The sequence below is a fragment of the Crocodylus porosus genome, unplaced genomic scaffold, assembly GCF_001723895.1.
Source record: "Crocodylus porosus isolate Cpor-Errol unplaced genomic scaffold, CroPor_comp1, whole genome shotgun sequence".
Taxonomy (NCBI): Eukaryota; Metazoa; Chordata; order Crocodylia; family Crocodylidae; genus Crocodylus; species Crocodylus porosus.
In genome coordinates, this window is record NW_017728943.1 from 60,102,315 (window position 1) to 60,127,505 (window position 25,191).

Genomic DNA, 25,191 nt, shown 5'->3' on the forward strand with positions numbered 1-25,191 from the left:
ACTGAAAACCTTTGCTCATATAGGCAAATGCTACAGGACACTAAAGGTGTTTATATTTTAATATTAATAACTTTGAACTCTTAACAATTTGAGCTTCTATTAAAAAGCCTCTTATAATGAGAATTAGGTCTAAAATGAATAACTTTGATACTTATGCTTCTGGTTCTCCTCTGCCAGACACAGCAATGGATCTGCATAGAGATCTATGTGAGGTTATGCTTTTTAATTCCTGTTCCTGTCTCATTGCCAGCTTCTAAGTCACTTTGTTCAAAGGCTTATCTTTGTACTGTGGTCCATCTCCAACTGGCGGCTTCTGGTGGATCTGTCTACGTGCTGGTCCAATTTCAGTGCTTGGCATCCAACTTTTCCTTTTCCTGACATGCTCATAGTTTGCTTCTACATCTGGTTTCACATGACTGGATCCAGTAGTGAGTCAGAAGCAGCAGTTCCACATCAATACAAAAAGCTGTAGGCCAAACCTCAGATTGGTCTGTATGCAAGTATCTGGCAGAAGAGAACCATATTTAAAAAATCTCTCTGAGGTTTTGCCTAGACGCAGGATGAATTCTTGAGTCCATTGAAGTCAGTTGCAAAGCTTCTTTTAGTCCTCAGCCATTTCAGAATTCACTGTATTTTCTCTCATTCCCCCCAACCCCTTCCAAATAAGGACGTGCATCTTGTTTATGGAAGGCAGAATACAGAACAAAAGATTTTTCTAGAGTCATGGCATTTTCATAGATAACCAGGACAGCAATAAGGCTGCCAGCTTCTCTCTCGGGCAGCAAGCAGGAGGGATAGTGTCCAGCATTAATCCTTTCATAGCCGCTTTCAAATTGGCAACTGTTTTTGGCTGCTCAGTTTGGCTGCTAAACCAAAAACTGCTGCCAGTCTGAGAGTAGCTGTGAAAGGATTAACACTGGACTCTACCCCACCTACTTGCTGCCTGAGAGAGAAGCCGGCAACCTTTTTGTAGCAGTGTCTCCATGCTTCTGTTCCTCCATGCTTCTGTTCCAGTGAAGGAAAACAGCTTCCCCATTTAAGGCACAATTTTGATGGACTGATTTTTGGGGGGAAATTGAGCATGGTATGTGAGTAAATGCGGTAGCTCATTATGTGCTGAGAAGTTGTCTTCCTATGGTTTTGAAATTGTTAGTGATTTCCTACCTAAAAATCATAATATTTTCAGAACTGTAATACTCTGGTGACCAGCCAACCAGGAGAAGTCATTTTTACATCTGAAAAGTTTTAAAATGACAGTGGATTGTACTAGAAAACCCTCTGCCTAGAGTATAAACTATATTTGCAGGATTTCACCTTCTTCGTGTAACTGCTATATGGAAACAGCCATACTAAAATAGAGAAGTTTATTATTTCATACATATTTAACATTAGGTTTAGGTATTGCTTAACTCCTTGCCTCTGCTGAATGTGTTCCAGATACAAAAAATGCATGCAAATGCTGTCCCAGTTAAGTAGCAGTCAGTGCCGTTCATTATTTTTAGGTTAAACTGGCTTCCTGGGAGCTAGCTACCTGTGTAAAACATCATGATTAATTGATGTATATTGTACCATCTGGAGGATTTCCTGAATTGCTATGTACTTTCAGATTTTGCCCCTTGGCCCTGGAAAAAGCTAGATTTGTCCTCCTCTGGGCACAACAGTATCAAGGGACACAAAACAAAGGTGAAAGTTCCTATCTGTCTGTTGTTTTTGGTGACTTTGGAGGATTAGCATTAAGCCAGCAGCTAGTTATTATGTTCAGGAGAGGTATGAGTTGCTGGCACACCACGTAAAACATTGAAAGACCTTCTCCTTACTTAACTGTTTCTCTCTGTAACAACAAATGCTTTATATTATCCACAGTTCTCTCCCTGCTCTATGGAGGTTTGGTATATGTCATATTGGACCATAGAGAAGATTTCTAGCATTGGGTTTTCTGAAGTTTTCCAATACTTGCATGATGCGTTATTGCCCCAGCAAAAGATTGTGATCATTCATGTATTTATTCTCACAATACTGCTTTGAAATGCTGTTATCCCCACTTTACAGGTGGGGAACTGAGACAGAATGAGGGCCAGATCCACAAAAAAGGACTTAGGCACCTAACATGGAACTTAAGTAGGATTTAAGTACCATCGTACAACATTGAAAACCTCAAAATCCCCACTCAGCCCTTGCCTAACCTTGGAAGCTCCTGAAGTCCATAGGTGCCTTAGTTTTCAGCATTAAAAATCCCTGGATGTCTTAAAGTTCTATTTTTGCACATCCCCAGAAGCACCTCACACTTGAAAGGGCTGAACATGCTATTAGCTAGCACATGAAAAATTCCATTGGGATGTGTACATTACATGGATGGCTGAGTTGGGATTGACTGTGGTTTATCCAAGTCTTTCCCTGTCAGAGTGGAGTGAAATAGAGACATATTCTTGGCCAACTTTATTTTCTGTTCTATGTAGCTGTAACAAACATTGACATTTTGGTAGATTCTGGAATACATTTCTGCACTACTTGGAAATTGTTCAGTCTCTCTGGGCTAGGGGCAGTAGTCTTTTAACAGTGATGGAGGCAAAAGGGAAAACTCAGTCAGAATGCAGGTTGCTGCCACCTCCCTTGCCAATAATTCTCCCCTCTGCCCCTGCAGTTCTGACATGTTCACCACTCTCTTGTGTGCAACCCAGCTATTGCTTCCCCTGCCACTCCTTTGCTACCCACACACTTCCTCTAGTGCCAGTTGCTGCCAGCCCCTGCCACTGAGGTGTCTGGCTTCACAGGCTGGATAAAATTTCACAGGCCAGATCCAGCCCCTGGCTGGTAGATCGCTGATCCATGCTCTAAATTGAGTGGATCTATGGCCACCAAACAGACCATCTTATAAGCTAACAATTATGCATTTGGCAGCATGTGCTGAGGAGAGCTACTTTGCTGCCTGTGCAGCCAGCTTTTGGCTAATTATAAACTTGAAGAAACCCAAGGTACTGTACCAATTAGCTCCTGGAAAAAAACAAAACAAAACTTGTCATGATGGGTCGAAATGAACCCAACTCAGGAACCCATCATTCCTGAGCTAACCTATCTTGGAAGCATCCTGTACTTGTATTGATGGATGATGTAGACCTGTATTTGGATAAGTGATATTGTATTTGGATTAAATGATATTGATGCCTTTCTTGTATGGATGTGACACTTTGACCTCCTGCTGGCGCTAGGGTGTTTTTGATGTTTCAAACATTGTGCCTGGTTGTTGTGTGGGAGGGTTGTTTGTGCGGTTCTTAAGAATAGGTTCAACAAACACTTTTTATAGGGATGATCCTGCCTGAGCAGAGGATTGGACTAAATCAAGGGTCAGCAACATATGGCCAGCAGGCTGGATCTGGCCAGCGGAGCCAGAGAACCTTGCCCCTGCCTGCACCTATTTTGGAGCTGGGCACCTGGGAGCTTTGCCCATATTGCTGCTGTTTCTTTCTGCTCTCCCGTTCCCTGGCTGCAGCATGAGTGCAGCTTCCAGCTGGTGGGGAAATGATCCGGGGCTGGGTAGCTTTCAGTTGCACCCATGCTGCAGCCAAGAGGCAAGGGAAGAGTGGAGGGAAAATCGGCAGCAGTGCACAAGCAGGTTCCAGCTGCTTGGCCCCAGCTCAGTTTTTAACCAGCTGGAAGCTTCAGCTGTGCTACAGCTGGGGAGCAGGGGGCTGGGAGAAGTGGCAGCAGCATGGGTGGAGCTCCCAGCAGCTTTGCCATTGCCTGGATGCGGACAAACTACACACCCACTACCCCTTGGCTGCTGACATGTCACTGAAGCCACCCAGCCCATGCTGGCCTGGAGCCAGGTTGTTCTGGCTCATAGATTGTAAAGGTTGCTGACCTCTGGATTAGAAGACCTGAAGTGCCTTCCAGACCTCCATCCTATTCTTCTATAACAACCTAAAGAATGCATACCTAGCAGGTAGGGAGACTGTACCAGTTATTCCTGCATATCTTACCTTAAGGTAATGGATGCGATAGAATGTCAAGTGCTGAGGTTTTGCAGTGTGCTGTAAATCTTTGAGTATCAAAGCATGAATTGTGAGGACTCAGTAAGCATTGTGCTGGATGCATTGTAGAGTTGGATAATATATAAGGGTTCCTACAGGTGTGTGGGGAGCATGCTCTGACTTGCAGGAAATCCAGTGCATTGGAGCAGACTTGGTTAATTGAATCTTCTGGAGCATTGAAATTAATGCGCTTCTGGAGCATTGAAATTAATGTGGTAGCCTTCCACATCACATGTATCAGTGCCCCCATGCTAAAAGAATGGTGGCAGGATGCTTTGAAATAAAACATGTTTGATCAGCTTTAGTTCAAAGCGCTCTGCCACCATTTTTTCAGCGTGAGGATGCTGATACACATGATGCGCAGGCGCTTTTAATGAGCATAGCTTGCTAATCAAAGCACCAAGTGCCGCATCCCAAAGCACATGTAAAACTGCCCTAAATGCCTGAGCAGCTGCTTTATTGTGAGCTGGAACTTGGCAAAAGAAGCATGACTGCCTTAGAAAGCACTTGAAGGATGCTTTCAAGTGGCATCTGGCACAAAGCAATATACCAGTTGACCACTGTGGCTGTGTCCAGATGAGTGTGGCTATGCAGTATGTGGCACCTTAGACCACACATTCAGCTGTCTTCCATGCTGCAAAGGAGCAGCATCGTAGGTTTTTCTGACCCCTGGATATCCAGGGATCAAAAAAAAACCCTGCACAAAAAAAAAAAGTGGAGTGGTGCACGCATGTGCTGCTCAAAACGCCTGGCTGGCTGAGTTGCAGGATCGCTGCTGCCAACAAGGCCCCCAGGACCCTAGCTAAGGCTGCCAGAGCCAGCCCAGTAGTGCTGTCCCTAGCCTCCCCTACCTTACCTGGGGTAACCTGCTGTGCACCAGGGGGCACATGGCAAAGCAGCAGCATGAGGTGTCCCACCGCTAGTTGTCCCCAGGGAATCAAATGTCCACGCTCATGTCATGGCCTGTGAGTCTTTGGCGTGTCACCGGATGTGGCGTGTGAGTCTTTGACTGCTGACAAGTGGGCAAAAAGTGAGATGCATCACACCTAAAGACACATGTGGTCCATAGCCTGTTTGCAAGACAGAAAAGTACATAAGGCAAAAAGAATGAGTATGGCAGGGGGCTCATTTCAGAACACACAAATGTGGGATTTGTGGAAGAGGCTGTTTGTCATATACTGGCCTTTTCCATCATGTGTGCACCTCCCACACCCTGTCATCCAGTAATGGGGGAGGGAGGTGAGGCAATTAGGGCAGCAGCCCTGGACACTGTTTTTCAAGGGGCACAAAAATAGTTGTTGTCTGCACTGACAGTACAGCAGTCAGCCCTCTCCTGTGTGTTGTCACTGCCTAGGGCACAGAGTTGCCTTATTACACCTCTACTGTCATTCTCAATTGCAGGAGATCCATAAGAGCTACAAAGAGATACTTTTCAGGGGACAAAATGTTGCTTTTTAACACGCCATTAGTTCTGTTTGCTGATGGGGAAAAATGCAGGACTAAGTCCCCAATCCCCAAGAGAATCACTTATAAGCCCTAGTCTTAAGGTCCAGATGATTAGAAAATATTCCCCACAAGTTAGGTGCTGCAACACCAACACTGTACTTCAGGGGTCAGTAACAGTTTGGGGCAGAATGCTAAAAATACCTGCAACCTCAACTTGTAAGATGTTTACATGCCAGGGGTAGACAGTGGGGGAGCCACGAGGCATGTGTACCCCCTTCCCTGCCATCCACTCCAAGGTGTACTTACCAAGCAAAATGCCTTTGCATGACATGCTCTGGCACCTGTGCCGGAGGTTGCCTACACCTACTGTCCTTGTTTTCTTTTACTGGTTAAGCAAGGAAAAAAGAATTAACTTTTATTTCTTTGTATGTATTAAATGTTATGTAGTAGGAACCTGTCATGAATAATATTTAACGGAAACATTTTCTATCTGAACCACTTCTAAAAGGAGCTTTGTTCTCAATTTTAGAACACACTAATAGAGATAAACAATCCCAGATGGGCCTTACATATATATGCAAACTTTTTATTCCTGTAATTACTAGCAAGTGTACCTGTTCTAAGGATGTTGATCAAATAAATTCTGACTGTTTTGTGGTATATGTAGGGAAGATTTAGAGTATGAATAGACACAGCAATTTTTATGATGGCACAAAGGGAAAGCAAACAGATGCTTATACCATTTGTTACACCACAGATGCCCAGAGGAATGGGATTGGACCCTGACAAAAGGTGGTTATAGTTCCTGCTGCTTTATTGTGGCAGATGTGTGCTAGCTGCCTGCTCTCTCCAGCTGCCCCAGGCAGGAAGCCCTGGGGCTTGAGGGAGCCAGTCCAATGTGCCCTGAGAATTCCCATGGAGGGAATGCATGGGAGTGCTGCCTGGCTTTCCCAGATTAGAGAGACACGCCAGGGATTCCCCAGGGCATGTCTCTGCAAGCAGAGAAATGTGGCTCATTGTCCTGCAGGTTCAGTGGACAGGCCAATCAATGGGTGACATGTTTCACTCAGTGAAGCAGATTGGCTGTGGCAGGACACATCCCTGGCACAGCTGATCCACTTCATTTGGCAATGTGTATTTGTACCCTTAGGTCAACAGGGACAACTGTTCTGTGTAACTGGAAAGCTTGATTTCCAGGGCACTGCTTGATTTTAACTGCTTAATGTTGTTATTTTGTGTGTACTATACAAATATCTTTTTGTCAAGGATAATCTAGGAAAAAATAACTATCACTGAAGCATAGGTGTGGAGGGTATCTCAAAGAGTCATTTAGATCAGCTACCTGCATTGATATCGAATGGAACGCACTTGAACCATCCCTGAACAGTATTTGTCTAACTTGTTCTTAAGGGTCTCATGTAAAGGAGATTCCCCAACTCACTAAGTAGTTTGTTCCAGGATATTCCCTAATATCCACCCTAAATCTTTTTTTTTCTTGAGATTAAGCTGAATCTGATTTGATTTGGTTTGTTTCATGGGGAAGGAGGAGGAACCCTTTCTTATCAAATCAGTCAAACTTTTAGGACAGGTTATTTTTGGTAAATAATAACCTTTATTCTACAATCTTACTCTCAGTGAAACTGCTGAGTCAGTGTGGCCTGGGAGGGTTGACAAGTGGATCCAATTAATATGGAGATGCCCTTCAGTATTGTCATAAAATGAAAGGTTTATTGTATCTACTTTTATAGCAAATTGTACTAGTTAGCAATTTCGATTTTAATATTTAAAAGTTTGCACTTGATGATTTTGTATATAGTTGCCATAATATTGTACCCATAAGATAGCTGGTAATACACAATCCTCAACCCTTTTCTTAAAAACTCTGGTAGAGCTCTTTTTGGCTTTTCTACTCTGTGCGCAGATTAAAATGCAAGAGAGGAATTGGAAAGTATCCCCTTGATATTGCTATGTTTTTAAGTAGTCATGTCGCCTATGGAAGGAAGATTAAGCCCCGGATTCACAAAAGGATTGAGGTAGCTAAAGTGAGAATTCAGGTACCTAAACAAGAATGTGGTCATAAACCTCTGACTACTTAGGTGCTGAAAACAATAAGGGCCCAAATTTCACGAGTAAAGTTTTTTTGGTACCTAGAATTCTCCTTCTGCATATGTCAACATTGCTGCCATCTTAGGAGGACTGAACAGTGCAGCCTTTGTCTCAGGCTTAAGTCTATTTGGGATCCACAGACTCCATGTTCTAGTACCTACGTCCTGGGAGGTGTTTCATCTAGTAAATGTATTTTGAACATGTGTAACATACTGAGGGCATTAAGTTTAACACAAAACACAGCACTTTCGGCCACTTTTGTTCAAAAATATGAATGGAGAAGAAGGTAACTAGGCCAGTGCCCACCCTATCTTAGTGGTTAGAGAAATCATCCAGAAAAGGATAGCTAGATTCAGTACTCTCTGTAATCTGAACTGGGATCAAACCCACATATCTTATCTTGAAGAGACTATTTTAACAACTAACCTGGGGGGACATCCTCCAGCCCTCCTGTTGAAGCTGTGGTACTGTGGGAGTCCAGATTTGTGAGCCAAAAAAGAGACAGCTTGAGAGAGTGGCTGTTTATATCCTAGTGATTAGGACCATTGCTGGGAGTGGGAATATCTAGGTTCTGATTCCTTCTTCAGCGGCTATTGTATACATATAATCCAAAAACTGTGGAATGTAAAATGTGGAAATGGTCCTGGGAACAGAATTCAGTTCTGTCCGCCTGCAAATGAAAGCCCCAACCATGAGGGTAAGGAGTTATATTCCCTTGTCTACTTTCTCTTTGTGATTCAATAAATCTTGGATTTCTGTCTGGGTATTCGCACAGTTTGAACAAAAGGGTATGACAGTGTCCCTTCCTACCCATAGTAGCCTACAGCTTGATGGTTAGGGCACTCTCACTGTCCTGGGAGATCAGAGATATTAATTTGAACCTTTTCAAGCTGAAAAAAACATTCAGGCTGGGTATACATACCACTTTATGGGAGGGTACATGAAACACTGTTTTCTCTAAAAGATGGACCCCAACGTCACCGTTATCTCTTCCTTTAGGTGTGTTTGAAAAGAAAAGGGTGTTCTAGTTGTCTCCAAAAGCGTACATTTGGGAACCTAAGTTCAGGAGGGTATTTTGGGCTGTGAAACCTAATCACAGGTTCAGGGAGGCACCTAAATTTAGGGGAGAGGCAGGAATTCAGACCCTCTCATCTCTCTGGCATTTCGATACTGGCTTTGTTACACATCTCTGTTATCTTGTGTGCTGGCTGAAAAGAATACCGTTTTAACATAATGCTTGGGGATAATTATGGCAAGTAAGTACCTAACTCAGGGTTATGGAGTCTGCTAATAAGGCCAAGCACCTGAAAGTTTGCAGTGGAGACAGAGCCCCTTCATGCATCTAGAGCTAAGTTATAAGCACTGATAACAAGGTTCATCCTGAAGATGATTGTCACGGGGGCACTTGGGTGCCCTGTGCCTAGAAGGAAATAAAGAGAGTTGCCAATCAGCAGGGCAGCCCAGGTGCCGGTTGCTGGGGCAACCAGGCAGGTCATGTGGCCAGAGGGGGCAGGGCCGGGCCTGTATAAACAGCCCAGGCTGGAGCCTAGCTGGCAGTTCCTCTCTCTGGCAGCCGCAGGAGCAGGAGCTCTGCGGGAGAGCTGAGCAGCCGAGTCGAGGGTTGCAGCCTGAATATGCTGACTGGCTGCAATGATGCGGGAGAGTGCAAACCCTAAGGGAGGTATGCTTGGGAGCCAGGGAGGCTTGAGGTTTATGCCATGAACCTGGAGGCTCCTTGTTGTTTACGTTGCAGCTGTTTGGCTTGTGGATGAGTTATTGTTACACCAGAGGACCGGGTGAGGCTGTAGGGGTGCGAGGAGGCCTCATGGGAGCTCCCCAATAATCTGAGGGTTCCTGGTGCCCAGCGGGGCACAGCTGTTGGCGCCAGTGGGGCGCGTGTTGGGGGGTGGTGACTCCCGCCCTAGTAGGGCAAGTGACCGAGATGGTGTAGGATCAGGAAAGGATCCCGGAGGGCTCCTCAGTGCTGGGGACTCTAGTGCTGCAGTGGGCATGGCGAGCGAGTGCTGGAGAGGCGCTCGGCGTGCAGGGGTTGAGGCCCCAGCCCGAGAGGCCGCGCAGCGTGAGGAGCGCGACATAGGCCCCAGAGGGGCAAGAAGCGCGGCACGAGCGCAAGAAGCGTGACATAGGCCCCGAGAGGGTGAGGAAGTGCATGAGGCGCGGCACAAGTGCAAGGGGTGCAACGCAAGCGCGGGAGGCGCGGCATAGGCCCTGAGAGGTCGAGGAGCCCAGAGAGGCCCCAGAGAGGACTAAGTGTGTAGAAAGCGCAAGACAGGCCCCAGTGGGGCGTTGCCTGGGCGAGGCAAGCCCAGGGGCGCCGAGAGAGGGGGGCACATGTAACGCAGCAAGCCCTAGGGCGCTGGTGGTGTGTAGCAAGCCCAGGGGTGCCAGAGAGGGGTACCAGGGCGTGGGCGCATAGTAAGTCCAAGAGCGCCGGAGAGGGGCGCCGAGGCGGGATGAGCCCAGGGGGGCCCCAGGAGTGGAGTAAGCCCAGGGGCACCAGGGCATGATGAGCCCAGGGGTGCCAGAGCGGGGTGTTGGAGGGCAAGGACATAATAACGTCCAGGAATAGCTGCGAGGCTTGGGGCGTGCTGAAGGGGAGGTAGGAGGCACGCATCGCCCATAAGGCAGGGGTGCACTGGGGTACCCCACTCGGAACGGGGCATAGAAGACAGCGGTGTCGAGGGTGATAAGAGGCAGTCTGCCATTTGAACCTATAACATCAAAGACGTGGTGGGCGAGTTGAGGGTGCTGAATCACCTAACTGGACATGGCAGGGGGCGCTAGGGAGCTTCATGGCCGCTCCTAGGCCCCACTCCGTGACAATGATAAATAATTAAAAATAATTTTAATGTAGTTCTGTACCCACTCCACTGAACGAGGGACAAATATGTTGGAGAAAAAACTGTAGAAAAGGTACCGACTAATGTACAATATCCATGAATTTGAGCAGTTTAACTGTTAAATTTGCATAGCTTTTACCATGATGTTGAGCAACAACTTTCAGTAAAGGTTACTGTGATGGACAATTAAACTTGCTGTGCGTGAAAGTTTCTTGACAAGTAAGCTTGCTATGCGTGAAAGTTTCTTCAACAAGCACTGATCCCTCTCTGAGAGTAAATTCTTATCTCCAACCATTACCTGGCTTGCTTTAGCATCGCAGATCAACACACAACCTACACCTTTCATTAAGTTTTCCATATTTTTCAGTTAATCAGGAATGATGATTTCTTTTCATTCTGTTTTCTTTCTTCCATTGATATGGTTGACTTTTGTCTTTGCACTCCTTGACTCTGGAGTCTTTTGTATCTCTTCCACCTGACCTGTCCACCTTGCAAACGCCAGACCTAAATCATCCCCAAACGTCTAATTTCTCCCTTATGGCTGTGTTTAGAGTGAATATCCCATGACCAGGCTGACTTCTACAAATACAGTATTTCCTCTTTCACATCTGTCATAATCCTAGGGAAATGGCTGTAGTTCTCCATTTTACTCAAATCCCACAGCTGCAATCTCAGGCCCTTTTTTTGGTCACCCTTGACTCGCTCCTCAAAACCTCCTCTTCACCCATTTCTCTTTCTGTCTCTGCGCAGGATCTTGCCAAGATTTTCAAAAACAGTTTCACATTATGTAATATGATCTTTTCTCCCTCCCTTTGGTTCACCTTCCTTTCCCATTCAGACTCCTAGAAAGCTCTATTCTTCCTTGTTTCAGATGCAGGTTTTTCTCACCTGATTTTCTTCATTTAACTCCCTCTTCTTTTTTCTGGTAATCACATCCTATCCCCTCTCCTGCTATCCCGTGCACTCACTATTAATCCTTCCATCATTTTTTTTCCTTAACTGCTCACTTTGTCAGAGCCATGTCAAAAGTGGGTTCTTCTGGCTTGGTGGCCAAAACAAAAAACAAATTAGTTTACATCAACACAAATTGGGCATTGATTTTTGGACCTTTTGGATGAAATGAAAACATGCAGCATATTTTGTTTCAGATGAAATGAACAGTGTTGTTTCATTTTTAGGTTATTTAACCCTTTTGAAAACCGTAAAATTCAATTTCTAAATAAGAGCCCTGTTTTGAAAGAAAAATGTTTTGTTTTGAAACATACTGAAACAAAACCTTTCTTCAGTGTTTCTAAATTCTTTCCCCTACTTTTTAGACAAAATTATTAGCTGAAGTGGACTTAAATTTGTGTAATGTTTTGGTACTTGGAATCCTCATTTTTCTGTTAAATTGGCATTTTCTGCTAATTTAATTCAGCAGCAAATACTAATTTTTCTGAATTTAAATTAGCAGAAAAATGGTGACAAAATGGACCTATCTGTTTCCCCCTCATAATATAAAAAGACCTATCCCATCTAAGAAAACACATCATCTCTCCAATTTATGACCCATTTCCCTCCTCCCTTTAATCTCTGACTTAAAGCAATATCTTCTATTACCACTCGGAATTCCTCCAGATGTACCACAGATCCTCTAGCTTCTGTCCTTGCACTCAACTGAAAGTGCTCTTGCCAAAGTCTTTATGACCATGTCTTAATCAAAACTCAGAGCTAGTACTGTATCTTCATCTTCTTTGACCCACCAACTGCCTTTGACACAGTCAACTGTGTTCTTGAAATTTTGGCTTTTGTTACTCTGACCTCTCCTGGTTCTTGCACCTCTGCGATTGCTCTTTAGCATCCAAAGGAATCCTTGTCATTTTCCCCATTATATTTTTGGTGGAAATTCTGCTGGGCTCTCCCTATATTTCCTCCTTTTCTCTTTATATGTTTTATCTCTGGGTAATTTCAGCTTCAGTGTGTTATAAGGTGAGCTAATTCAAATGACAACTACTTTGGCAATTTGGGCAGTCTTGGTACAGTGGTTGCACTTTTTGTGGCCATGGCTATACTGCAAAATTATACCATATTTGAATACAATTATGAATTGACTTTATTCTGACTGGTTGCTGTAGAACTGTTTAACATGGTGTTGACTACTCATATTAAACTCTGGTCCCAACAAAATAAGAAGACAAATAAACATATTATGGAAAATTAAATGTGGTTTTAAAAGCAATGAAGAATTGTTCTTGTTCTTCACACCTGCAATGGTAAGAGCACATTATAAAACCATGCTGATCCAAAGCTGATATTATCCTTTCTTTGCTGGTTAATACTTTTGGAATGTACAGTGTATGTAGTACATGCTAGAATTGAGTTATCTTTCTAGTTTTATACTTTGTTCTTTATAATTAAGAAACAGGGCTTTCTTTTTACGTGTATACCAAAGAAGTAAGTTTAAATGAAATTAGAATGTACTTTGGAACTCATTTTTTTTGCTGTATAATGAGCATTGGGAAAAACTGTCAAGAATTTAAAATGCAGAATTGCATAAACATGACTCACTGGGGTGTGAGGGTTTGTTTTGGCCCTCTAGCAGGGAGTATGTTTGCTAACACCTCTGTATATTGAGTTATAAGGCACTGCATTCTTCTTAGATAAGTTTCATCCCAACTCGAAGCTTTGCTATGGTTACTTACATTTAGCTTGAAGTGCTGTTTCCATTAAGTACAAGTAGGATAAGAAGTTCCTTCCAAATGCAGTCTCTAGATAACTGTGTACTATAAATTGGGCTTCCACGCTGCATTTGCGTGTTGCATGTTAAACAATAAATTCATTGTTTTTAAAACAAATTCCAACCTAGAAACTGCACAACTTGGGTCCCAGGCTCAATTTTAGCCTCCCATGTGTACCAGCAGTTGTTTGAAATTCCATAGGTATGTTGAACCCTGAAGAAGCAGTTATTTCGGGTAACTCTTGTTCCACCCTGACACCTGAAATAATAGTGAGGCCAGACTCTGAAAGCAGCCAGCTTCAAACCATTTTGAAGAAAAGGAGAGCACAATGGAGGGCTAATCTGGGGGCGGGGGGCAGGGAGAGAGGAAGGTGTAGTTGCACTTCCCCCTGTTTCACCCAAACTTTAAAACCAAGTGATTGGGAGGTGCAGCAGCTTTTCTACTCGGGCAATGCTAAAGAGGTTCCGTTGGCTTCATGGCTAATTATAATGTACTTTATTCCTGCTAATCTCTCTCTATGCCAAAGATATTAACAACCCTCTCTCCTTTTTAATGGTCTTGATGTTCCCTTAATCAAGTCATCCTTTCTTCTGCAGTTTTGCTGTCTTTTTGCCATTCCTGGTAATATCTCTCTGGTCTGCAGACTGTTTTTAGTTCTAACTAAAAACCTTAACTCAGATGTGGTAATATTAACTCAGATTACATTTACCCAGGTGTAGAAATGAGTAACAGTGAAGTGTTGAATGCACTGTCAAGATGCTCAAGGAGGCTGGATTTTGTATTACAGATATGAATAAGAGATGTATATTTAAGTATAATGGACTACAGGACTAAAAAAAAAAAAGGGGGGGGGTCTATTTTGACTATTTTTGCCTAGTTTTTTGTGGTTTTTAAACTTAATGTATATTCTAGCAAAATAGTGTGCATTCCAATAAAGTTGTATTTTGTTTTTCTTTGGTCTTAAACTGAATAATATAATTTTGGGCTTCTAGCATATTAGTAAATCTAATTTCTCTTTAACTGGAGAAAAATGTGTTGCATTGATGCCTTTCACCACCTTTACCCCTTTCTTAAAATCCTAGATCCATCCCTAAGCATTATTTAGAGGCATTGTGGCAGAAATTTAAAGGGTTAAATTGGGGGTTCTAAATTCTCTTCTTAGCCTTCTAGCAAATAGTTTAGTCAGTAGCCAAAATTAAGTTCAGGATCCTGTTTTCATAGGTGTAACTACATGTACAGAGCCCTTTGGAAGCCCTCAGGGAGATGATAGTAACCTATGGGGGGCCAGAAAGGAAACCTATGGGGGCCAGAAAGGTGTGGGGGGGAGTTATCTGGGCAGCACCTACTAGGGAGAGGACATGATGGTGGCTGAGAGTACACATCCTTTCAAAACTGCCGTGCGTCCTCCCCCAGCAGGGAGCATACTTGAGAACACTCGGAGATGACTGCCTACCTGCATTTGAGTCACCACTTTCTCTGTCTTGCCCAGAGCACAGAGGCATGTTACACTTGTGTGTGCCTGGTTCAATCTGCCATGTTACACATGATTCCTGAAAGTGTGTGTTCATATTGTGCTTTGCTCATGTCTTGTACTATACGCTTATCAGTTTTCAATGGGGGAAATAACCTTTATAAAGGGTGGGGGGAATATGTATATGTATAATTTCTCAGAATCTCAAGAGCATTTTGCCATCTATGTGAAAACACCAGTACCCCTAAATTTAGTGGGCTCCAAGATGTCAACAAATTGCTTTGGTTTATCTTACCAATTAAAATAAATAAAGACCATAAATGCTCTGCCTATCATTCTCCATGACAAGTTAATGATGGAAGCACTACTAATAATTACTTTAACTCCAGAATGTTTTTCTTTGTTACCTCTAATATAAACCTGAGCTAAAGGGGCCAAATTTCTCATGTGGTGCTTAAGAGCATTTGCTGTATAACTCTTGTTGTTACAGCAAGTTACCTGCTTATTGTCCTATGCACTACACTAACAATTCCTGCAGTAATTTCATTTTGTAAAATTCATAGAAATGTTTCATTTTTTTTGCTTACAGGGCTGTGACTCCCAAATGAGCATGTCAGAAATGTCCTGTAGTGAAAGTACCTCCTCTTGTCAGTCTCTGGTACATGGCTCAGCTCCAGAAATCCTCATCGGCCTGCTTTATAATGCCACAACTGGAAGACTATCGGCAGAAGTGATAAAAGGCAGCCACTTCAAAAACTTGGCAGCAAACAGACCACCCAGTGAGTGAAAATCTTTTTTTTTTTTTTCCTCATCCTAATACTTCAACACTTGTGACACTCTCAGTGGTGGGGACTTCAATCCTATCATTTAGTCTTACCCAATCAAAATGAAATAGAGCTATCATCAACTAATCTGTTTCATGTTTTATATTTCTAGTCAGCTGGGAAATAGTGCAAATCTAAAACTGAAAATATTAATTGTAAGTTGACAAGACTCTTTTAATTTTTTACGATGACTGCCTAATAAATTATTTTTATCATCATGATTAATTGCTAAATTATTAATGCCTTGCATCATGGGCCAAAAATAAAAGTTCCAGTGTTTAAAGAGAAAGTGTGTGCCAACCTAATATTAATGTAAACTTGGTGAAGTTACTGCAGTTGCTAGGAGACTGAATTGTGTACGTATGTGTAAATAACGTTTTTAAAAAGCATCATTTAAATTTTAAAATGCTGATGAGGATCAGATAAGACCAAAGTCTAACTTTTGGTATGGGATGTTGTACACTTCACTTCTTACACTGGGAAATTAATCACCAAATGGATTTGGGCAAACTTTTGGATTCAATCTGAGTCCATAAAAAGCACTCACTTACATTTAGTTTGAGAAAAATTAATGCCTAAAAATATTTGCAAGCTTTAGAAATGTATATTTTTAGTCTAGTTTGTTTGAAAGCTTTATCTGAAAGCTCAGGTTTTGGACAGATTTTCTGTCCAAGAGTCCCTCATTTTCCTATTGCTGCATCACTGGCTTAGCTAACAGGTTCCCAATGTGTAAAAGCAGCTTTCTCACTTTACCCTCTTGCCCCAGAAGGTTGTTCTCTCCTCTGACATCTGAGTTAAAAGTGTATGCCTAGGACTTGAGAATCTTCTCTCCCTTCCCTAGCCCACTACTTACCCCATTCATTACCTTGGCTCACCATTCTGCATGGCTTTTTCTTTCTGCAGAGATGGAGCTGAATTTAGTTAACATGACTAGAGAAGGGTGATGATGAGGAGTCTTAGCCTGTTGCCAAATAGCTGTTCTTGACATACCTGTTTGGAGTCAACATATAGGAGAGTTTATTAGGAGTCAACGAGTTGATGCATGATGCAAGGACAAGAAAGGAGGAAAAAGAATTGAGGAGGCAGAGATGGAGGATCTCAGAGAAAAAAGGATGAATGGGAGGGGGAAAACTAAAGCTTGAATTAAGGAAGGAGGATGTCTAAATCAAGAAAAGGGGAGAGGTGCCCCTAGGCTCACCTGGAGAAGAACATAAGTAGGAGGGACCCTGAAGTTTCCAGAGGCATGGAATAAGCTACATTTCACTGTAAAGCACTGATAAGTAAATAGCATACACTTCATTTACTTAAATCCAAGATGACTTCAAATGTAAAACATTTGTGATACCACCCCCTCCCCCATGATTAGACTTTTTATTTTTCTTATACTTTTCCAGGTATAGAATATAATTAGTGGAAGATCGTCTTAAATTTGTCCCCTCCATTGCTGTGGCAGGGAAGGAAGTGGCTGGGGGTGAGGGGCCAAACCCATGCTTTTGCTCCCTTGTCCCTTGTCTTAAGCCCCACCATATACTCCCCCACCCTTGCCCTTCATTCTCGTGTCTTCCCCCTCACTCCCTGCCTCCACTGGTTCCCCTGCAGCCTGCTGCCTCACCCTTTGCCCCCCATGTCTATACCTGACCCCTGCTGCCTGCTCCCCCACTCCCTGCTTACCCAACCTCACCTTCTGCTGCAGCTCTGCTCAGCTTCAGAGCATTCAAATAGCAGCAGTGAGTTCCTGGCCCAGGCCAGCCAAGCCACAGAGTAATGGTGAAAGTTCCCAGCTAGGCCAGGTCAGGGATGGAGGGACCCAGAATGGAGCAGAAGGTGAGGTGGGGAGGAGGCAGCTGGAGGGGTCGGGGCATGCTGCAGGGAGGTAGAAGAGACCAGAGGGTGAAGGGGGGAAAAGGGAAGCTTTGGGGGGAAAGGGTGGAGGGACAGGTTGCAAGTTGCCCTCTCACCCACCCCCAAACTCTCCTTCTGGCCATGCGGCCCCTCCGCTGCCAAATAAGCCATTCCAGCAAAGGGTAGGTAGTGGCACAGCTTTGGCTTCAGCCTGCAGCCCAGGGCCAAAGCCAGGAGCTGAGCTGCCATCTGCCCTGGGCTGGTACTTAAATCAAAGGTGAGGCCTTTTTTTTCCCCCCTGTGCTAACTGAGGGGGGGGGAAACTTCATCTTGGATTTGAGTAAATGCATTAAATTAGAAGATAGGATTTTTCAGTGTGCCGTTTAAAGCAAGTCAGGCAGTTCTATAATAATACCATCTTCTGTTTTTCCCTAGTGGTTGGGAAATGTCTTTTTTATAGTACTTTAATTTATACAATGATGATAACCTAGTATTTCAGGTGTGTGTGTATATAGATATTATCTCTATATATGCAGAGATACATGTATATTTATATATCTAGCTTTAGCTGTATATCTATATGACATCAATGTTTTGTTGTTTCCATAAAACTGAGGCTTGAGCTCATTTCTAGTTTTGATAAGACCATGCAAAAAAAAAACAACCCTTGTGATCTTGTAAAGTCAAAGCTTCTCCAATAAGTCACAATAAGATTCAATTATGGAAAGCAGCATTTGGGTCACACGTGGCTCTTCATATTTCAAGGATTGTAACCCTAATTTTAATGAATTTCATTCCAACCAACATGAGATACATTCTCATGTTTCTACTACTAGCTTGTGTAGCCTATTCTGCTACTGTGTGTAAGAGCTGTAGTGTATTCCATCAAGCTTATAGGCCAACTAGTGCAAACAGTTAAAGCTGAGTTCAGAATGTGGTCTTTTGCAGTACTTTGAGGTAGTCTTCACTGTAGTCTGATGGGGAAGATTGTAATGAACCTGATGAGATTTTATGCATGTCTAAAATTCCATATTTAAAATATTATGAGTACACAAAAGGTGATATATTAAATAACTCTGTGAATTGATTTTAATTGGTCATTTGAGTAGGTGAGTTTTTAAAATTTCAGTATTGGAAACCTCAGTTGAATCTTAGGTCTGAGCAACTTTCAGTTTTAGAGATGTGTAGGTAAGATTCACTGAAGTTCATGGCTACTTTAAGCGAGCAGTAAAGCATTGATTTAAACAACATAACATTCATTCACGTAATGCCTGGCCAAGAATAGTATGCATCTGTAGGGTTAACTTTTCAGTTTGGTAGTCTTTCATTTTATTGTTTGTATATATTAAGCATAACATCATGTAGTTTTCCTCAATATGCTGGAGTTTGCATGAAAAAGCATAAGGTTTGGTTAAAAAGTCAGTGATTTCAACCTAGTCTTTTATAACCTTATCACTTGCATGATTCTTTCTATGTTCAATGTACTTTAAACCCAACAGCTGTTAATACTAAGAGAGCCCATTATTTAAGCAGTGTAATTTTTTTGGTAAAGATTACACAGTGACCGTACAAATTTCTCATTTCATTAAATTTTACCCAGCAATCCTTTTGTTCAACCCTTTTTCTGAACTGAACTGCTAAGGTTTTGTCTTCTCCCACTCCAGTGAATAGTGTTTCCTCTTAAACTTTAACCTTTGATCCTCTCTCACCCAACTATTGACATCTGGTCATTATTTCTTTTACTGCTTTCCACCCCCTGTTGTCAGACGGACTGTTCTGTTGTCTAAAACACTTGATAGGTGGACAGGTTTATATAATCCGAGGTGAGTTCCTGTAGAGACTAATTGGATGTTGTCTTTTTCATGCAAAAGAAAACTTGCCAGCAGTAAAGCTGTCCACGGCTGTCTATGTTGGTTTCCAAAAAATGTACATTTATTATCTGTGGTACTTTTAAAAGTAGAGGTAGCACTTATCTCTGATTATGGATGATGGTATTTCAGAGTATCTACAAAGTGAAAACATGCAATGAGTTCTTTTCTATATGGAATATAGTCTTTGAATAATCTTCCTTTCATTTAAATGACAGGAATAAAAAAAAAGCACTTTTTAGATCATTTTATATTTCTTAAAATCAGTTATAACTTTGTGAAATGGACATGCTGTATCCAGTAGCATTGGTTGGTGTTTTAAGACAAATGAGGAAAAAATGCAGTTTTAAGAACAAGGTTTTATCACTCAAATGCATGGTGTACAAAATGCATTTTACATTTTATATTTTATACATTACATCATTTTTAAAAGTGCTTCCTAAAAGCCCCAGACAGGCTACATCTTAGAGATGCTTGAAATTATGCTAAAATGTATTTTCTCTCCCAAAGTACATTCAGAGTACTCTTGCATGAAACTAAGAATTATGAGTGATATGCTCCATTTGACACATTTGGCTAAAGTTTGGTCTTTAAATGTGAACAGACCCAAAAGGCTCTAAGTAAGAAACCACATCCATGCAGAGATTTTTTTTAAGCATTTCACCCTGAGCTGTTTTAATGTCATCGCTGCATACCAACATTCATTTTTCCTCTTCATTAGTTGTATTCATTCCATTTTGTTTATTCTTATTATCTGAGAACTCTGTGGTATGCTTTACAGTGTTGTGGCTGGTTGGAGCTTGCTAAGTGTTAATGCTATAGAAGTCTGCTTAGTGCAAATACATTGGGAATGCTGGTGTGGGAGAGGGGGGGAAGGATTATGAGGTATACCTTAAACTTCACTCATTAATATCGTACAAATACCTGCTAAGTTGTTGTTATATTGAAAGTATTTTTGTTTATTTTAGCATCATCTTCACATTATAACAACATGTGTCCAGACTAAGCTATATTCAATCCACATGGTATACACCATATCCTTATATAATGTGTTGTTAGCAGATATTTTTGGGTCAAAGATATCTGACATTCTGAAATATTATTTATTTTGTAGATACATATGTTAAGTTAACTCTGCTGAATTCCATGGGTCAGGAGATGTCCAAATGCAAAACATCGATTCGACGAGGCCAGCCAAACCCTGTGTATAAAGAAACCTTCATTTTTCAAGTGGCACTATTTCAGCTTTCAGATGTGACGCTCATTCTGTCTGTGTACAATAAGCGCAGCATGAAACGAAAAGAAATGATAGGCTGGATTTCTTTAGGTCTCAACAGCTCAGGAGAAGAGGAATTAAATCATTGGACTGAAATGAAGGAATCGAAAGGACAGCAAGTATGTAGATGGCACACGTTACTAGAATCTTAATGGATTGTACAAGGGGCAGTTGTGGTTCCAGGGAGTTCTGTGTTTCAACAAGATTGGCCTTTAGTCATGACTAAGGGATCTCTTGCAGAAGTGAAAAAGTAAACATTCCACCTTAAAGAATGCACAACATGCTACGGAGCAAAGCATCTTATACATCTTTCTCTTAATTATCAGATACCTCATTGGTGTCAGATAAACTGTACTATCCACAGACGAGACAGGAACCCCTCCATCCACCTGATGCTTTCAGTATTGTGTTGATTTGATTTGATTTGATTTTCTGTTTAGCTATTCAGAAATATTTTATGTAAAATCTCCAAATCATTGTAAAATCTTTCTATCATGTTTTTAGTGTTCTGATGTAGCTTAAAAACTGCTAACGTTCAGATTTAGGGACACTGACATTTAATGCTAGAAAAATTAAGCTGTGAAACAAAAGTCACCACTGGGAAGGAAACTTCATATTATTGAATATATGAATATTTTATTTTAGATTGATTTTGTCTTCAAGGCATTTAGTTGCTTTCACTTTTCATTTCTGATATGAAGTTAGTTTGAAAAACACTAGAACTCTGTGGCATTGGGTGAACTTTGAAATAAAATAAATACTTCTACAGTTTGACAGGAACAAGATCTATGTTATGGCATAAGTTGGGTTTTCCCCATTTGCTTGTGATTCTGCCTAATGCAAACAGACCAGGTCACTTGTTCTGGTCCCTTGCAAGTCTTCTTAGACAGGTTGTACTGTAAAACTATGTAACTTTCTGTTGAAAGCATTTCCTGTATTCTTGTATTCCAATATAGGAAACACATAGAGCATGTATTTACCTAAAATATCTTTTCAAGAAATAGTGAAGATTGTCAATACTGTGAAGATTATGTTAAACAACCACAAATGAAACAGTAATAGTGTTTGAAGACGAGAGTGATTCTATGATTTTGGACAAAAGTAGTTTACTTCCGTCTCCTGTGACAGGTCATAAGAATGTTTGGGTTCTAGGGAACAGATGTGCCAGATCAAACCAGGAGTTTCCAGTCTTATTGCTGGAGAGGGGATATAAAAATCTAGCAGTAAGTTATTTCCCTGTTAGTTCATAGAATCATAGAAGTAGGGCTGGAAGGGACCTTGTAGATCTTCAAGTCCGACCCCCTGCCTGGGCAGGAGGAAAAACTGGGCTCAAATGACTCCAGCCAAGTACGCATCAAGCCTCTTCGTAAAGACCCCCAGGGTAGGAGCCAGCACCACTTCCCTTGGAAGTTGGTTCCAGATCCTAGCTGCTCTAACTGTGAAGTAGTTCTTATGGATATCTAATCTAAACCTATTCTCCAGCAATTTGTGGCTGTTATTCCTTGTTATGCCAGGGGTGCTAGGGGAAACAAGGTCTCTCCCAAACCGTTCTGGTCCCTCCTAGTGAGTTTATAGATGGTCACCAGGTCCTCCCTCAGCCTTCTCTTGTGAAGGCTGAACAGGCTCAGGTCCTGCAGTCTCTCATTGTAGGGTCTGCCCTGCAGTCCCCAGATCATGCGGGTGGCCCTCCTCTAAACCCTTTCAATCCTCTCCTGAAGTGGGGTGCACGGAACTGGACACAGTACTCCAGCTGTGGCCTGACCAGTGTCACGTAAAGGGGGAGGATCACCTCCCTGGCTCTACTTGAGATGCACCTGTGGATGCACAGCAAGGTCTGGTTAGCCCTGCCAACTGTGACCTTGCATTGTCGGCCTATGTTCATCTTGGAGTCACTAATGACTCCAAGATACCTTTCTGCCTCTGTGCTCTCAAGAAGGGAGTTTCCCATCTTATAAGTGTGCTGCTGGTTACTACTGCCCAAGTACAGCACCCTGCATTGTCAATACTGAAATGCATCCTGTTTTTGTTAGCCCACCCCTGTAACCTATCCAGGTCTTACTGCAGTCTTTCCCTCCCTACTAGCGTGCTCACCTCACCCCAAATTTTGGTATCATCAGCGAATTTAAACAGGTTGCTTTTCAGCCCGTCATCCAAATCGCTGATAAAGAGATTGAACAGTGTGGGCTCAAGGACCGAGCCCTGGAGGACTCTGCTGCCCACTTCTCCGCAGGTCGAATATGACCCATCCACCACCACCCTCTGAGTACAACCCTTCAGCCAATCTTCAATCCATCTGACTGTGTAGGCATCAGTGCCACAGTCACCAATTTTTTAATGAGGATGGTGTGGGAGACGGTGTCAAAGGCCTTGCTGAAGTCCAGAAAGACTATGTCCACGGCAACACCTGCATCCATCGCTTTTGTGGCCTGATCATAAAAGGCAATCAGGTTGGTCTGACATGACCTCCCCCTAATGAAACCATGCTGGTTGCCCTTGAGCATCATCCCTGAAGCCAGCCCATCGCAGATGTGCTCCATGATGATCTTCTCAAAGAGTTTCCCTAGGATTGAGGTAAGACTACTGGGCCTATAGTTGCCCGGGTCCTCCCTCCTCCCTTTTTTAAAGATGGGGACCACGCTGGCTATCTTCCAATCGTCTGGCACCTGGCCCAAGCACCATGAGTGCTCGTAAAGCCATGCCAAGGGCCCTGCAATAACCCCTGCTAGCTCCCTCAACACCCTGGGGTGGAGAGCATCTGGACCCGCTGATTTGAACACATCCAGCCCCGTGTTCAAGTTGTCAGGGCTGGAATGGAAAACTGAGCTGCCCAAGAGAGAGACTGTGCTTAGCTTGCATTTTAAGACTAGCACTATTGGCTTTTCAACACGGTCTTGCCAAAGCAGCTATATAGTGTGGTCAGATTCTGCCTTTGGATACATACTCCTACTTCCATTGAAGTGAGGAGGATATATTTATATCTGAGAGTAGCATTTGGCCTTATTGTTAGTACTGTAAAGTCTCACTAATTCACACTACCTGCCAGATCCAATTCAGACTACTGAAAGCTGTTAATTATTGAGTAAGCACTGACACGTTTTTAAAAAAAATCAGAATTCACAAACCGTAATTGCTCTACTCCTTTTCCCCTCCCTCCCAGTATAACAAGTTCATTTAATTTTAATTGCTGCTACATGATATGTGAGTAAATGTACCCTACTTTATTTCTGAGATGTAATGAAGTCCTACTACCATGAAACCTCCCTGGCCGTTGTAGCACAAAGTGGTTGTGCTTTACTGAGGAGCTGGTTAATGAGCTCCATAGTAAAGTGCCAGTGTCTATACAAGGGCCAGTATTATAGCTCAGTATATTAACTCTGCCATAAGATAGTATTGTCGGGGACAGTATTATTTTACGGCAGAGTAATGAACTCTGCCAAAATGCTCGTGTAGACGGTGACTGGGCCTGGCTGGGGCATGAGGGTGCAAAAGTGCTGGGGTTGTCTACTGCCCAGCCCTGCACTTTAGCACCCTCGAGCCCAAGCCAGCCTATCTGCTGCTCAACACTAGTAGCTGGAGTCTGGGGCTGACTCCGAGTCCCTGCCAGCCTAGGACTGCTCAGCCCTGGCTCTAACTGCTGTGGTCCCAGGTGCACGTGAAGACGCTGCACCCTGGAGCAGCTGACTCTTGCACGAACTGTGCCAGAGTTTATCCCTGCAAATTAATTGAACTTGTAGACGTGCCCAGTGAGAGGTACGGTGAAGTCATGGATAATTTTGGTGAGAATTTGTGATTCAATATGTTGAAATGTATTCAGATTAAGAAAAGAAATATTTTTAGCTTGAACTCTCCTAAACTTGTTGAGAGAGAAATGTAAGATACATAGTCAAGTATTATGCGATTGGATACAAAGGGCATGTGGTGTTAAAGCTCTTTCATACAGTTCTTAAAATCTCACAGTGATTTCACGAATCCTTTCTTAAGGAATCTCCACTTACAGTTTTCATTTTTTGTCACTTTCATACCATACCATTTGAAGTTGCTAATGCAATCTGATGATTGTATTTGCAGAACTGGGCCTTCAGTTTTATTAGTTAAGACTCCTCAGAATGTTCTCACAATTTTCCTCTATTGCATGTTGCTGTTTTGTGTATGACACGGGTAACAAACAATCCAGTATCATTGATTAACCAGAAATGCTGTTAGTAATCGTACAGAATTGAATGTTCCTTCTGGCTCTGCTTGTTGCTAAGTGTATGAACTTAAACATTTTTAAATGACAATCTGTACTAACTTTATATACATAAAGACTACTCTTTACCCACCTACACACTTTCCATTTCATTTTAGTTTTATTTGCAATACAGGCATATATTATTCACTGAGTTACTGTGGTGAAACCTCTCTTAAGTGATAACAAGGTTCAGATAAAAATCAGTTGCTGAATGGAGCTGTTCTAATAAACATTGTCCTTGTTTCTGGATATTTTGAGACAGCCTCCTAGGACCAAAAGTTGTCTATTAAGCATTGTTTCACTATAAAGTAGTGAAATACTATTTTGAAATTTGTCATAACTCCTGAACAAAAGCATTACATTGGAGACTCGAGAGAGATCTCAGGTCACCACTAAAAAATAAAATTAAGTTCAGTTAATTTATTGAATGACCTGTAAAAAGTAACCAAAATACACTAACCTGTGTTACTGCAAAAATTCCTTTCTGTATATCACATTGGTTAGAGTTTACATTTTTATAC

The 25,191-nt window shown here is 42.4% G+C and overlaps 1 protein-coding gene across 4 annotated transcripts in view; it reads left to right on the plus strand.

Annotated features, from left to right (window-relative positions):
- The window catches only part of SYT14 (synaptotagmin 14), a 147,874-nt gene extending 126,664 nt beyond the window's left edge, over positions 1–21,210 (plus strand). For 3 of the 4 annotated variants that reach the window (XM_019549433.1, XM_019549431.1, XM_019549429.1), the window contains 2 exons: positions 15,219–15,408; positions 20,278–21,210. In XM_019549433.1, the coding sequence (XP_019404978.1) occupies positions 15,219–15,408; positions 20,278–20,591 (504 nt within the window). In that variant the 3' untranslated portion in view covers positions 20,592–21,210. Of the gene's footprint in view, positions 1–15,218; positions 15,409–15,565; positions 15,612–20,277 lie in introns of those variants that run through there. The other variant, XM_019549432.1, reaches the window with a different exon arrangement.
- The last annotated feature ends 3,981 nt before the right edge of the window (positions 21,211–25,191 follow it).